At 40.9% G+C, this 15404-nt stretch overlaps 1 protein-coding gene across 1 annotated transcript in view; it reads left to right on the top strand.

Annotated features, from left to right (window-relative positions):
- Positions 1 to 15404, top strand: part of Snx31 (sorting nexin 31) — a 61072-nt gene that overhangs the window by 5018 nt on the left and 40650 nt on the right. The window contains exons 3-4 of the mRNA XM_047519427.1: positions 6069 to 6183; positions 9671 to 9735. Coding sequence (XP_047375383.1) covers positions 6069 to 6183; positions 9671 to 9735 — 180 coding nt within the window. The remainder of the gene's footprint in view (positions 1 to 6068; positions 6184 to 9670; positions 9736 to 15404) is intronic.

Below are 15404 nucleotides of genomic sequence, written 5' to 3' on the forward strand. Positions count from 1 at the left end.
GTTTAACCTCTTACCGTGTTAGAGGAGGGAGGCAAAAGTTTCTTGAGGTCAGGTCAGGTTGAAGACCTTCTGAGAGGCTTTTTGCTCTGTAGTGGGCAATAGAACCTAATCCTTGCTGACTCTCTCCCGGCCCTTGGCCTCAGGCTAGGGACTGCCCACGATGCCCTCCTGCAGAGGCCAACCCTGGGCATCCCTCTTGTCTCAGGCTGCTCTAATCAGAACCAATTTGGGAGCATCTGTGACATTTATGAACACATGCCAAGGAAGACAATTGCCTTTTAAAGATCACTTAATCAGTTAATCAAGAAATAATTGCATGTAAAGAAGACAGCTTTCTGCTTTGTTGAATGGAATTAGCAGAGATGGGGTGCATAAATCCTTGGATTGTTTGAGCAGCCCTGCCTGGGATGGAGCTCCAGCTGGGGTGCCTTTTGACAGTCTCTGGCAGGGCAGGAGTATTTCCTTGAGTTTCAAAGAAACACAATGGTTGCTACAATGTTTTGTGCTAGGGTTACATGAAAGGTTGCAAACTTCAATGGCTCCCAGCAATTTAAAGGAGGATCAGGGGACAGGCATTGGGGCAAGGGAACTGATTCTGTCTTCTCTTACCAGGTGGTTGCTGAACCTATTGATTCTAGATCTTCTGGTTTTTCAAGAGTAGCAAGTACATCAAGTATTTTTTAAAAGTAAACTTCATTTTGGGGAACAGTTTTAGTTTACAGAAAAGATAGTACAGAGAGTTCCCATGTGCCCCACATTTAGTTTCCTCTATTATTAGAATTTTCATTGATGTGGCACATTTGTTACAATTAATGAACCAGTTTTGATACAATGTTAACAACTAGAGTCCAGAATTTATTCAGACTTTCTTCATTTTTGCTTACTGTCCTATTTCTAATCTAGGACCCCAGTCAGGACTCTATATTATATTTAGTTATTTTGTCTCCTTAAGCTCCTTGGACTATGACAGTTTCTCAGACTTTCCTTATTTTTAATGACACTGACAGTTTTGAAAAGTACTGGTAGTATTTTATGGAATGCCCCTCTATTGGAATATTATGTTTTTCACATAATGAGAATGAGGTTGTGAGTTTGGGGAAGGGTGAAGACCTCAGAGGTAAAGCACCTTCCTTCCTTCCTTCCTTCCTTCCTTCCTTCCTTCCTTCCTTCCTTCCTTCCTTCCTTCCTTCCTTCCTTTCTTTTTTAATACATAACAGTAGAATGTATTTTGACATATTATACATACATAGAGTAAAACTTCCCATTTTTGAGGTTGTACATGATGTGAAATTACACTGGTTGTATATTTATATATGAACACAGGAAAGTTATGTCAATTCATTCTACAGTCTTTCCCATTCCCATCCCCCAACCCTTCCCTTTGTTCCCCTTTGTATAATCCAGTGAACTTCTATCCCCACCTCCCCATTGTGAGTCAGCATCCACATATCAAAGAGAACATTGGCCTTTGGTTTTTTGGGATTGGCTTATTTCACTTAGCAAGACAGTCTTAAGTTCCATCCATTTACAGGCAAATGCCATAATTTCATTCTTTCTTACAGCTAAGTAGTATTCCATTGCATATATGTACATTTTCTTTATCCATGCATCTGTTGTAGGGCATCTAGGTTGGTTCCATAGTTTAGCTATTGTGAATTGAGCTGGGTAAAGCACTGTTGTAATCATGTGCTGTCTGGGTACTTACTATCCACATAAGCTGTTGACGTTGCCCTTCACTTGACTGAAATGGTGCTTGCCTGGTTGCCACTGTAGAACTGCCCTTTTCTCTCCCTTTCCCTGGTGTACTCTTTGGAAGGAAATCACTATGCACAGCCCACACTGTGAGCAGAGCTTTGTGCTCCCCTCCTTGAGGAATGAATAGCAGGATTCTTCTGCACAGATTTGTCTATTTTCTCCTATTCATCCATTCAGTAATTTTCATCTGTATGGAATGATGTATATTCACTTTACATTTTTGAGTTGAATGTCAATACTTCTCTCTTTCTCTCTTTCTCTCTCTCTCTCTCTCTCTCTCTCTCTCTCTCTCTCTCTCTCTCTTTCTCTCTCTCTCTCTCTCTCTCTTTCTTTCTGATCAAATTATCCCAGCTTTGGTCCTTGGGAGCTCTGAGTTTGCTTCTGAGTCTCTTTGATATACTCCCATTGTTGATTTTGTTTTGTTTTGAGTACTTCCGTACTTCCTGGTATCACAAGATACTCAGAATCATCTTGTGTATCTCCTGTCTCAGTCTTGGAATCAGCTGTTTCTCTGTGGATCCTTGGTTGCTTTTGTTGCAGAATGGCGTTAGAAACCAGGGTCTAGGTGCTAGATGTGTTCGTTGCTGCAGAAGGGTTGCTGCTTCTAGGACCCTCACTTGCCTTCTAGGCAGCAAGGAAGTAAATGTGTGTGCAGCAACCAATGTGTGTGGACTTACCTGTAAGTATCTCCATCTGTATCCATGTTAAGCTAATCATGAGCACATACAAGTTCATCTAACTCTGATATGTTACCTCCTACCCTTATCTGCAAACTCCCATAATGACACTGAGGAACCTGACTCCCACTCTCTGCCATCATTTACAAACTTGTTTGATTGGGTATACACATAGAGCAGTATTAGAATTGTTGACTCAGACTCCCATGGGAAACAACTTTATCAACTCATGTGCTTACACAGACATGTCATTGGGATCTACAGACTCCACTCATTCCCAAGGTCCTTAGGTCAGTGCTTTTCAGCCCTTATCCCTTCGGTGAGCTGGTTTCATACATTTGTAATAGAGTTTGCTTCTTTTGGCACACTCTGTATGTCATCCTGGGATTCTCCCACTTCCCAAATGATTATTAAAATCTTATACTTAGTTAGGCGGTGGCACATCTGTAATCCCAGCAGCTGGGGAGGCTGAGGAGGAGAATCAAGAGTTCAAAGCCAGCCTCAGCAACTTACAAGGCCCTAAGCAACTCAGTGAGACCCTCTCTAAATAAAATATAAAATAGGACTGGGAGTGAGGCTTAGTGGCTGAGTACCCGAGTTCAATCCCCAGTACCAAAATCATTTAAAAAAAATTTTTTTTTTTACTTTGTTAAGCTTGTGTTGTAAAGTTCAATGGGTTTTGACAAATGCATAATGTCATGTGTCCACAGTTACAGTATCACACAGAATAACTTTACCTCCCTAAAAAAATCCATGTTCTGCACACATAGTCCTTTCAGTATCATCTGAGCCCCTCAATATGATCAGATTATATATGCTAATAAATGACTTTATAAAAAAAGAAAAAAATTCCATGTGCTTTACCTATTCAATACCCCTTCACCGAACCAAAGCCCCTGGTGACTGTTGTTCTTTTAATTGTCTATTTTTGCCTTTTCCTTTCCCAGAATGTCATACAATTGAACCCATACAGCATGTAGCTTTTCTAGACTGTCTTATTTCCACTTAGCAATATGCATTTAAGATTCATCCATGTCTTTTTGTAGTTTGATAGTTCACTTCTTTTTATTGCAGAATAATATTCTATTGTATGGATATGTCACAATTTTTTAATCTATTCATTTGAAGGACACCTTTACTGCTTTCAGTTTGGGGAGTTATGAATAAAGCTGCTATAAATATTCACTTGCAGGTTTTTGTGTAGACATAGTTTTCAAATCAACTGGATAACCACTTAGGAGTGTGATCACTGGATTATATAGTAGGACAATGTTTAACTTTGTAAAACATTGTCAAACTGTTTTCCAAAGTGACCATAATATTTTGCATTCTCTCCAGGATATAAGTCTTAAAATTTTTAAATCTCTAAAATAAATATTGGCATCAAATTAAAATTCTCTAAAAATTGATCAACCAAGCAAAATGCATCGGTAAGCTGTATTTTGCCCACAGACCGACAGTCTTTCAAGATGTTAGCACAACACTGTCCAGTAGAAGTTTCTGTGCTGATGGAAATGCTCTTTATTTGCTTTGTCCCATTCAATAGCAACTTGCCATGTTTCCAGCAGCTATGCGACACTTGAAATGTGGTGCAAAATGACTGAGAAACTGAATTTGCATTTTTTATTTTATTTTAATTAAGTTTAAATTTACTCATAGGTAGCAAATGACCACCATATTGGATGACATAGTTCTAGGCTTTAAAGATGTTGGCTTTTCCTTGAGTGAGATGGGATGCCACAGAGGATTTTGAGCAGGGCAGTGCAACGATTTGACTTATATTTTTGAAGTATCACTTTAGATGCTATGTTAGAATAGACTGAAGGGAGTCAAGCGAAGAAGCAGAGACCCTTTGGAAGGCTACTGCAGTAATTTAGAAAACAGATGACAAATGGCTTGGACCAGCATAATGGTATTGGGGGTGGAGAGAGAAGTGGTCAGATTCTTGACATATTTTGAAGTTAGAGACAGTGCAAGGTAAATGTTTGCCAGATACACAGTGTAATTGTGGCAAAAGCAATTACAATTAAATTAAAATTTGAATTTTGTCTGTTTGCAGTCTTATTTCTCTTAGATCTGCCTTTGTTTTCTTTAAATCATAAACTACAGTAATAGTAAGTAATGGTAATTGTTTTCAGCCCTCCTGCTCATAAATGCCATAGAACCTGATTAAGTTGTGGGCTGGCTTTTTTTTTTCCCCCTCTTCTTTTAGACAGGTTGATCTTGCCTTACCTTCAAGCTACCATTGGAAGTGTAGTACTGGAACTGAGAACGCACACTCTTGGTTCTTAATTTAAAAATGATTTTTATGCATCTTCTATAAAAATAATTACCACTGTGGTCTTGGGTCATGTATAGGTGGGTGGGAGGGAGGTGTGCTAGGTTTCTATTGCGATTATAGTCAGCCTTATAGGAATTCTGTAACCAGCACTATCCAATAGAAATATCATACGTACCATGTATGTAATTTTAAATTTTCTGATAGCCACATTAAAAAGAGTAAAAAGAAGCAGATGGAATTAATTTAGATTATATATTTAATCTAATATACCCAAAGTATTATCATTTCAAATGTGTAATCAATATAAAAAGTTATCAGTGAGCCACTGGGTGTGGTGGCACAGGCCTATTATCCCAGCAGCTCAGGAGGCTAAGGCAGGAGGATTGTAAGTTTGAGGTCAGCCTCAGGAATTTAGCAAAGCCCTAAGTAACTCAGTGAGACCTTTTCTTAAAATAATATATAAAAAAGGACTGGAGATGTGGCTCAGTAGTTAAGCACCCCTGGTTTCAATCCCCAGTACCAAAACAAAACAAAACAAAACAAAAACAAAAACAAAACAAAACAACAACAACGAAAAATGAATTTAGTGAGATATTTAACATTCTCTTTCCTTCAAACTAAGCTTTTAAAACCTGAAGTGTGTTTTGCCCTTATAGCACTTTGGTTTAGACTAGCCACATTTCAAGTGTTCATAGCTACCGTGACTAATGGCTTACAGTATTAACACAACTGTAAACATGTCTGTCAAGTTCAGATATGGTGCCGTTGGGGTCAGGAGTTAAATTCCTAACTATAATCATGGAGATCACAGAATTATTATGAAATGAATTAAGGAAATATTGTTTAATATAGAGTGGTGGACAGTCTTATAAACAAATAGAACATCAAAATACACCCCAACTCTACCAAGGTTACGCTGGAGTTAACGGTGTGTGACATGTGTATTAGCATCTTAAGAGCTTATGCTGAAATGTATTCATCTTTAAGAAAATAAGATTATCCTCTTTTCCTTCTTTTGGCCATCAAGAAGGGTGAATCTTAAATAAAGTCCTGGGATTTGCTCTAAGAGGAGGCTTTAGTGTCTTCCCACCCCTGCATTCCCTGGCACTGGGAATTGAACTTAGGGGTGCTTACCATTGAGCTGATTCCCAGCCCTTCCTATTCTTTATTTTGAGACAGAATCTCACTAAGTTGCAAGACTGGTCTCACACTTGAGATCTTCCTGCCTCAGTCCTCCCGACTCCAAGTAGCTGGAATCACAGTCATGCGCCACCACATCCCACTGGGACTTTAGTATCTCATCAGCCTTGGGTTGGAGTCTCACTTGTCTTAACTGTGTTTTCTGGATCTTTCAGCTAAGGCGGGTGTTTGGAAATTGCCTGCCACCCTTTCCACCAAAATACTATCTGGCAATGACCACATCTATGGCTGAGGAAAGGAGGGACCAGCTGGAACGATATTTGCAAAATGGTATGTATTTGGGTTTCTTTTACAGATTTATTGAGATACAAGTTGCACATCACAAATTCATCCATTTTAAGTTTATAATTCTGTAGGTTTTAACATATTAGTATAATTGTGCAACCATCACCATAATCTACTTTTAAAATGTTGTCATGACCCCCCAAAAAAATCTTGTGTCCATTAGCAGTGACCCCTATTTTAGCCTTCTTCTACCAGGCCCTGGCAACCAATACCCTAATTTGTATTTATAGAGATTTGTTTGTTCTGGATATTTTATATTTATGGAATCATATGATATGTGTTCTTTGTATTGAGTTTTAAAAGTACTTTATGTTCAGATTCACCCTTGGGTGCCATATATAGTCTTTGTAGAAATCAAAGAAATGTGACCTGGATTAAGATAGAACAAGGGGTCAGGCACAGTGGCATATGCCTGTGATTCCAGCAGCTCAGGAGGCTGAGGCAGGAGGAACTTGAGTTCAAAGCCATCCTCAGCAACCACAAGGCACTAGGCAACTCAGTGAGAACCTGTCTCTAATATAATACAAAATAGGGCTGGGGATGTGACTCAGTGGTCAAGTGCCCCTGAGTTCAAACCCAAAGGGGAGGAGAAAAAAACCAGTACCAGAGATGGCCTTTCCACCTTGGAAGAGTCTATATGGAGGCTCAAGGATGCTCAGAGATCTGCACTGGCTCCTGTGAGGCTGGTAAAACCACCGTCTTGCCTGGTGCCTGGGTCCTGCAAATGCTGTGCTTTCCAGACTGTGATTGGCAAGATGAAGCTCTTTACAAAAGAGGGGGTTAAGGGTATACAGCAAAATTAGCATTTGAATAATTAGACTTCAAAATTAGGAATCAGTCTATACATATAATATTTTTAAAAAATAGACTATGCAAAGGAGTATACAATGAAAGGTAAGTCTTCCTCCCACCCCAGGACTCCAGAGGTAAACAATATTACCGGTGGCTCCCAAATTCCCTGGAAGCAATCCATGTGTACACTAGAGTGTATGATCATCTCTTTTTGTTACTATACACACTTTTCTGTACCTGATTCTTTCAAACATTTTGTTCTGAAAGTCTAATTTACAGAAAAAGTATAAAAATAACACAAAGAATTTCTGTATATTCATCCAGATTTCCCAGTTGTTAACATTTTACATTTGCTTTATCATTCTCTTCCCCATGTGTGTTTGTGTATGTTATGGATGTATATATGTTTTTTTGTAAGGTTTAAATGTTACACACCTAACATTTTATCCTTGATACTTCTGTGTGTCTTTCCTAAGATCAAGGACACTGCCTTATGCAACCAGAGTATAGTTATCCAAATCAGAAAATCAACATTGATCCAGTCATGTTATCTAGAAACCTTATTTAAACTTCACCAACTATTCCTTTATAGCTTAAGAAAAAGCTTTTTCTTCTGTATGTTGATTTTGCCTTTTAAAATACATATCTTAGAGATTATTCTACATGAGCAATTGTAGATTTACCCCATTATTTTTCATGACTACATTTTTTTTTTTTTTTTTTTTTTTTTTTTTTTGGGTGCTGGGGATCGAACCCAGGGCCTTGTGCTTACAAGGCAAGCACTCTACCGACTGAACTATCTCCCTGGTCCCATGACTACATTTTTTTAACTTTGTACTGGGGGTTGAACCAGGGGCACTTTATCACTGAACCACATTCCCAGTTTTGTTTTGTTTTGTTTTGTTTTTTTGAGACAGTATTACTAAGTTGCTTAGGGCCTCTCTAGGCTGCTGAGGTCGACCTTGAACTTGTGATCCTCCAGCCTCAGCCTTTTGAACCACTGGGCTTACAGGTGTGCAACACCATGCCCAGCTCATTTTCTTAAACATAGTCAAAATTCTAGAAATCATCTATTTCCCACTTATTTTTTGTAATGGAACCTGTACCTCTTTTTAGACCTGTTGAACAAGACTTTTCAAGCTCAAAGTGTATCTCGTTTGAATTTTCATTTACTCTTGTTTGGTTTTCTCAGGTCTTAGCAAAATATAACTTTAATAATACTACCCGGCCTTACCACAAGTGAACACAGTGTTTCAGGGGCCACTGTTCCAGGTGTGGTCTTCATCCACATCATCAGGATGTCTTGTGCATCCTCTGACAAGGTCAAGTAAGGGGACAGCACAGCCTAGTGTCCTAACTGAGAGCTTGGACTCTAGAATCAACCCCAGAGTCACATTCTAGTTTTGCCTCTCACTGACTGTCTGACCTTGAGCAAGATACTCACCTCCTCTGAATTTCAGTGCCTTTAGCTCTGAAATGGTGATAATGGTTGCCTTAGGGTTTGTCATGAAGTTTAAATGAGCTACAATATTCAGTGCTTAGCACCTGGAACTTAATAGTTACATGGTAAGTACTAAATTGGATGAACACTTTTTTCAATAGCTTTCTCCATCCTTAAGATCCATACCAAGCAATATAGTTAGTATGCCACATCTATTCCAGAACATGAGATGAGTGTCCCCTCCCCAGCCCCCAAACTACTCCTCAAAACAGAAGGAATGACTCATAAAAAATTTCTCATGTTACCAAGATGCTCCTTTTAAACATTTGGGAAGGTACATCCCATAATGAAGTTGGTGCTAGTTTTGAATGTTGGTAGACTTTATTCGATGAGATCAGAGAAGCTGCAACAAAAAGAACAGAAGAGGGAAAGAAATTTAAGAGCGGTTTAGTAAGTGTATAAGTTTGGCTCAAGTGTAGGGCCCAGGAGGGGAGGGAGACAACACAGGAGGAAGCAGTTGGCAGTGCCAGGCCTCTGCAGCTCTGCCTCACTTTGTCACAGCACCTGGCAAATGCTGTATGGAACTTTAAAACTAAGAGGTGGCAGGAAGTAGTTGGGGGACAATATTTTTGTAAGAATAGAATGAAGCACTTCAAATGTCTTTTTGCTTCTTGGGTAACCTCTTGAGAGCTCCCAGCATTCAAAGAGAAACTTTCAATTGGTACTTATTAATTAACTTAAAAATTTTCAAATTACCATGTTTCTCACTAAACAGGGTACCTAGATTTAACTTTTAAGATCTTTTTGCTTCTTCATTTAAACAAACCAATTTTTTTTCCTTGTAGTCCTGGGAATTGAACCCAAGGTCTCACACATGTAGATAAGTGCTCTACCACTGAGCTGTGTCCCCAGTCCTGCTTCTTCATATTAATTTCATGGTCATCCTAGTAGAACAGTAAGGTGGATATCGGGCAGCTTAGGCATGCATGAATGAAGTGCGATTCCTGGGAACATTGTCACCCTGAATTGGCATGATGGGTTCGTGTCATTGTCGAGGCTGCCTAGAGGAGGCGAGCTTTGTGAATTTTCATGCATTTGAGAGGTCACAACCTCCATCACCTTTAGCGAGGCCACTATATACTGGCGAGGATGGAGGGTCCCCAGGAGAACAGATAAATTAGTAGTAACCAAGTCTCAGTCCAGCCTGTGCTAACCCAGCTCACTGTTCATGTTTTTCAGTAACTGCGGATCCAAACATGTTGAGAAGTGATGTCTTCATTGAGTTTTTAAAACTGGTACAGCTGGTAAGCTTGCTCCTCCTTATTGAGGTCATCATCTGTCTGCAGAACATGTCTATTAAGCATGTGTACTTGCGAGAATACATGTGCGTGCTTTGACCATCAACTCCGCAGAGCCTGGACTTGAGTAAAATACATTCATGTTGAGTAGATTGGAGGGTTGTTGCCATTTTGGAGGTTATTGTGGTTTAGGTCTGGAATGTCCCCCCAAAAGCTCATGTGTTAGATAGTGCAGCAATATTCAGAGGTGAAATGTTTGGATTGTGAGGGATATAAACTCATCGGTGTATCTGTCCATTTGATGGACTAATAATTTGAATGGACTACTGGCTGGTAACTGTAGGCAGATGGGGCATGGCTGGAGGAAGCAGGTCAGTAGGGGCATGCCCTTGGGGACTAGATCTTGTCCCTGGCTTTCCCTCTCTCTCTCTCTCTCTCTCTCTCTCTCTCTCTCTCTCTCTCTCTCTCCCTCTCTCTCCTGCCATGAACTGAGCAGCTTTCCTCCGCCATGCTTTTTGGCCATGATGTTTCTGCCTTGGAGCAGGCCAACCATGGACTGAACCTCTGAAACCTTGAGCCAAAAATCTTTCCTCCTCTAATTGTTTTTTGTCAGATATTTTGATTATAGTGATGAAAAGTCAACTAACACAGAGGTTTAAATTCTATATGGAAAATGAAATTTTAGCTCTTTTTTTTTTTTTTTAATACAGATACCTTTTTCTGTAGCCTAAGTATCATCCATGTCAAAACTGGGCACGGAGGTGCATGCCTGTAATCCCAGTGGTTTGGGAGGCTGAGGCAGGAGGATTATGAGTTCAAAGCCAGCCTCGGCAACTTAGTGAAGCCCTATGCAACTCAGCAAGACCCTGTCTCTAAATTATAAAAAAAGGGCTTGGGATGTGGCTCAGTGGTTAAGCATCCCTGGGATCCCATACTGAGTTTTAGTCACTGAGATTTCCAAGTGTGCCATGGCAAAGCTCTCAGGACAGCAAGTTCTAACAGTTATTACTTCTATATTCTCTGCTCCTAAACTCATTATAAATGGAGAAAATCCATCCTGAATAGAGTAACGTACAGCAATTCCCTTTCAGTGAATGGTTTGAAGAACCAATGGCCACGGTCCCCATAGTTCGTAACTTTGCTAAGTCCATTCGTTTAAAACATACTCATTCTAATTGTACATATGGAACATTTTTATGCCTGCATGTATGAACTTGGCTGAATTGAACTCTGAAATGATGAAAGTTATATAATAATTTACCACTGAATTGGACCCCTAGCAAGGGGAAGGATGATGCTTTGGTCAGGTTTGCTAAGACCAGGGCAGATTTTTTTTAGACAGGGTTCCAAGCGTGTTGCTCCATTGACTGGCTCACTTAACCTAAAATACGGCCCTAGCACCTTCCACAGTATAGCGGTTCTTATTTTCACATACTCTTGATGGTTTAAACATATACATACTTTTCCTTTGAAAAGTTTGTGTTGAGGTGGTGATGCCAGCAATAAAATTTAAACAAAAGTATATACAATGAAACATAACCTTTTCTTCCCCACACCCCCATTCTCCAGGATTAATAGTTATTTACAGTTCAATGTGTGTTCTCTCTACATATTTCTCTGCATATAAAAATATAAGCACACGCCCGATATACTTTTGGGAATCTGTGTGAAGCTCTGGATTGAACCCCCAGCCTCGTGTATGCTAGGCAAGTGCTCTACCCCAGACTATACCCCCCCACCTAGAAAACTCATTGGGCTTTGCTTTTTGAAACTTAAAATCTTGAGGATCATTTTATATCAGGACATATACTGGTAAGTCTGACTTTAGTTCTTTTGGGGTTGCATTATGGATTTTTCTTTCAATGCTTTTAAAAAATCATTCATGAAGTATCAATATTGTGGACCTTTGTTTTGCATATAATTTTTCTGATAACTCAGGTTTGTGCCTGATTTTAGTTATCTTAGTATATTGCCTTTATAACTTTATACAAAAATCTGATACCCCAGCCACTTTTTGCAATATCTTTTTTTTGTTTCTTCTGAAGTGTTTTTCAATTTCATAACGGCCTTCTTTTTCTCTTCCATTTTCCCCATGAATTTGCAAACTCACGTTTGTATTCTTTTCTTTCCTCGCCTCTCTGAGGCCTTTCTCTGTTCTTTTGAGATCTTCATTCAGAGATGTCATATTTTTATCAACACATGTTCACCTGCTTAGTGGTATAATTTCTCAGGTACATATTTTTTCTTCTTTTGCAGAATTTTTGCATAGGTCCCTCTGCAATTCTTTTCAGGTTACTGTTGGGCATTGGAAGGGCTGTTCTCTTGGCCCTCGCTGTTTGCTCACTCATCCTGTGGGAAGGGACTTGAGTTGGGTCACTTGAGTCTGTCTGTTGTTAAGATTTCTGAATCTTGCCTCTTGTTTCTAAACATTTTCTCACTAATTCTCTGCCATAAGATCCAAGCAGTTGATCTAGCAATGAATCATAAACCAAGCTCCCTGGATCATGGCTTAGCATTTTAAATCCTTCTGTTGACTCAGATCAGCATCCCCAGAACTGGTATAGTGGTTAAGAGTTCAGGGTCAGGAGTGAGATGATCCAGGTTCAAATTTTGGCCACCTGACTTTCTAGTTGTATGTTTGGGGAAAATTTAGCCTCTTTGTATTTTAGTATCTCCATCTGTAAAATGGAGAGTTCTTCTCTTAGAGTTACTTTGAGAATTAAAAGAACTAATACCCCTTTGAGCACTTAAATACCATCTGGCACAACGTTAACACTTGGGGAGTAGTCACTACTATAGCTGATGCCTTTTTCTCATCCCAGCCACGCCGAGAAATGGCTTTTAGCAGAGATGGAGTCTCTGCACACTTCTCCATCCTCCCCTGCACCTGGGTGGTGTGAGATGGGCTCAGAGCTGTGCCCCCAGCCCTGCTGAGCCCTGGTGATGAACTGGTTTTAGACAGCATGTGAATCACTGTGCAAGTCCTCTTCTTCCTGCTCTGCCCCCAGCTCTGAGATCAGCGTGCTTGGCAGCCCCTCTAACACCCAGCGGTGCAGGCCCAGAACTATTTTTTAGTTTCTTCCAAGATGGTTTTCCTTTTAGTTGTTTTCTCTTTGCCTCCAAAAGGAGAGCAGGACAGAGGTGGCTTTACCTCTGAAACTGTCTAAAAAGGTTTCCATTATGATTTTGAAAATGAAGTTAAGTTCATTGGACCTGCCTGGTCTATCCCATCCTCTGTTGTTTTAAATTCAACAAAAATGCATTAAACGATTGCTGTGAGCTGACACCACACCAGAGGCAGGTGAGACATCAGTAGGTGATGCCCAGTCTGGCTCACAGAGTTTGTTTTCTTGGGGAGACAGAAATGTCACTTGGCTCATCAATAATTGCAGTAGACACTATGCCATAGCACCAGGCTATGATACCTACCCACCCCTGCCCACGCGGGAGTGCACGATACCCATGATAGACACTGAGCACACTGGTGCAGGACTGTTCCAGCATACAGTTGGCAAGGTGTCAAAATGTTCATCCCCTCAGCCCCGGCGTGACACTTATGGGCTCCACCACCTTTAGCAGTCACATGCCCACTTCCCCCAGTGTGCAGTGCAAATGGTGAGAAGAGGGCCAGGAGGCACAACCGCAGGATGAGTGTGGGCCTGGGAGACATGGTAAGGCGGGACCATGGTTGGGGTGATGTTCTAAAGGGAGTGACATTTAAGCTGCTCTTTAAAGGTTTCCTGTTCCAGGGTGGACAGGAAGGAAGATTACAGGCACTCTAGCTTTTTAATTTTTTTCCATTGGAGGAAAGAAACAATGAGCATCGTATCTAGAGGTGTGGGGAGAATCAGGACCCATATGGGTGAAAGGGAAGCAGTGGTCACATCATGTGCCAGATGAGACTACTCCCACTTCCCTACTGCCCGCAGACCCTGCCCCCAAGTGCCCTCCAGAACTGGAAGTATCTGTGGCAGTACACAGATTCAGTCAACACGGGAGAGAAATGGCCAGCAGAGCTTGCAGCAGGATTGCTTCTGCGAGGCTGGGAGGCTGGGAGGCCCAGAATGAGCAGTGATTCATGGATCTGCCGTGAAGGAGGCAAGAAGCAGGGATCAGGCCATCTCCCCACCTGGACACTTTCCCTGCCTCTGCTAGGTGTGGTAGCCAGTAGTTCCTAGCGGTTATTGCCGAATAATCACACATTGCAGGCCTGGCCCTTCAAGTCTCAGAAAGTACAAGAGCATCTTCCTGCTTCTGGACAAGAGCACACTATATTAAAAATGTGTACTCACGTGACCTCCCAGGAATCCTTCCCAGGAAAGCTGCCATCAGGGATGGTCAAAGCCTAGATGCAAAAGGTACACCTAAAGGGGCATTTAATTGACTCAGCCCAGTGCTTCATGCCGTTTCTCATGACGGGTTGAAGGAGGTACTGTTACTTGAGGTTGAGGACTGGCTTTTAGTGAGTGGAAGACCAGGTCCACATCCACGGAGCCTGGATCCAGAGCCTCTGCTCCATTCATGCTCTGAGATATTTCTAGAGTGGAGGTACCTACCCACCCCTGCCCCATGTGATCCCTCTTGTCTTGTGTGTCTAGACCTCCTTTACCAACTTGCTACACTCTGGATTTTTGTGACCACTTTAGAGATAAGGAGTTTTGGAAAAGGCAAAGCTGAAGACCTTTTTATGTTCTTGGTTTACAAGCTGAAGTGTTCTCAGCCCGGAGAACTGCAAACATGAAACCAGATGTTTGAGAAAAGGAAGGCTAAGGACGCATTTGGAGTGGCTTTTGTGCACCTGGGAAGTTAGGGGCAGCCTTTTTATTTAGGAGGTTTTACTCACATGGCTGTGTTGTGGGGGCTCTGGGAAATGACATTTTCCCCATTTCCTCTTAAGAACATGCTGAGCTCCTGGAGAAGTCCAGAGATTTCTCAGGCTGAAGGATTAGATTAGATTTGAAGAGAGTTAGCACTTGTTTTACAATGTGTCAAGGCAGCTATGCACAGTGGCACATGCCTGTAATCCTGTGACTCAGGAGGCTGAGGCAGGAGGATTGCGGGTTCTAAGCCAGCCTCAGCAACTTAGTGAGGCCCTGAACAACTTAACCAGACCCAGTTGCAAAACAAGAAAATTAAAAGAAAAAGGCAGCCAATGGTATTGGAGGATTTTGAGGTTTCATGAAAGTAAATATATTCCTGTCCATTTTCTGGCATCAGTTGTACTTTTTCATTCGTGATCCACTCTAGAGCAAGATGGCTTCTTATTTAACATTTTGTTAAATGTTAACAATTTTTTACAATTCCACTCTACCAAATTGACTTTTCTCCTCTAATTTTGTCTTTCATTGCTTTTACATTTTATTAATTGTGATATTAAAAAATTGTAGTAAAATTCAAATATCACAAATAGAGCCAGATTCCTTCTTAATCACTGCTTAGAACCTGTTTTCTCTGTTTATATAAATAAAATATATGCTTGGCTGTGCTTAAACCTATGACCAACTCTTTCCACTCCTATGAAGTGCTAAAATCAGAATTTTCCCCAGGGTCAAACAGGTCAGATTCTTTCTTGGAAATTATCCACCCAGAGCCTTTGTCTTTCTGTTGTTCAGGATGAGACTTTGCCTGGTTGGGAAGGAGCCAGGAGACAAGGGAAGTGGAAGAGGGGAGTGGGC

The sequence above is a fragment of the Sciurus carolinensis genome, chromosome 1 (assembly GCF_902686445.1).
Source record: "Sciurus carolinensis chromosome 1, mSciCar1.2, whole genome shotgun sequence".
In the NCBI taxonomy this organism is placed as follows: Eukaryota; Metazoa; Chordata; class Mammalia; order Rodentia; family Sciuridae; genus Sciurus; species Sciurus carolinensis.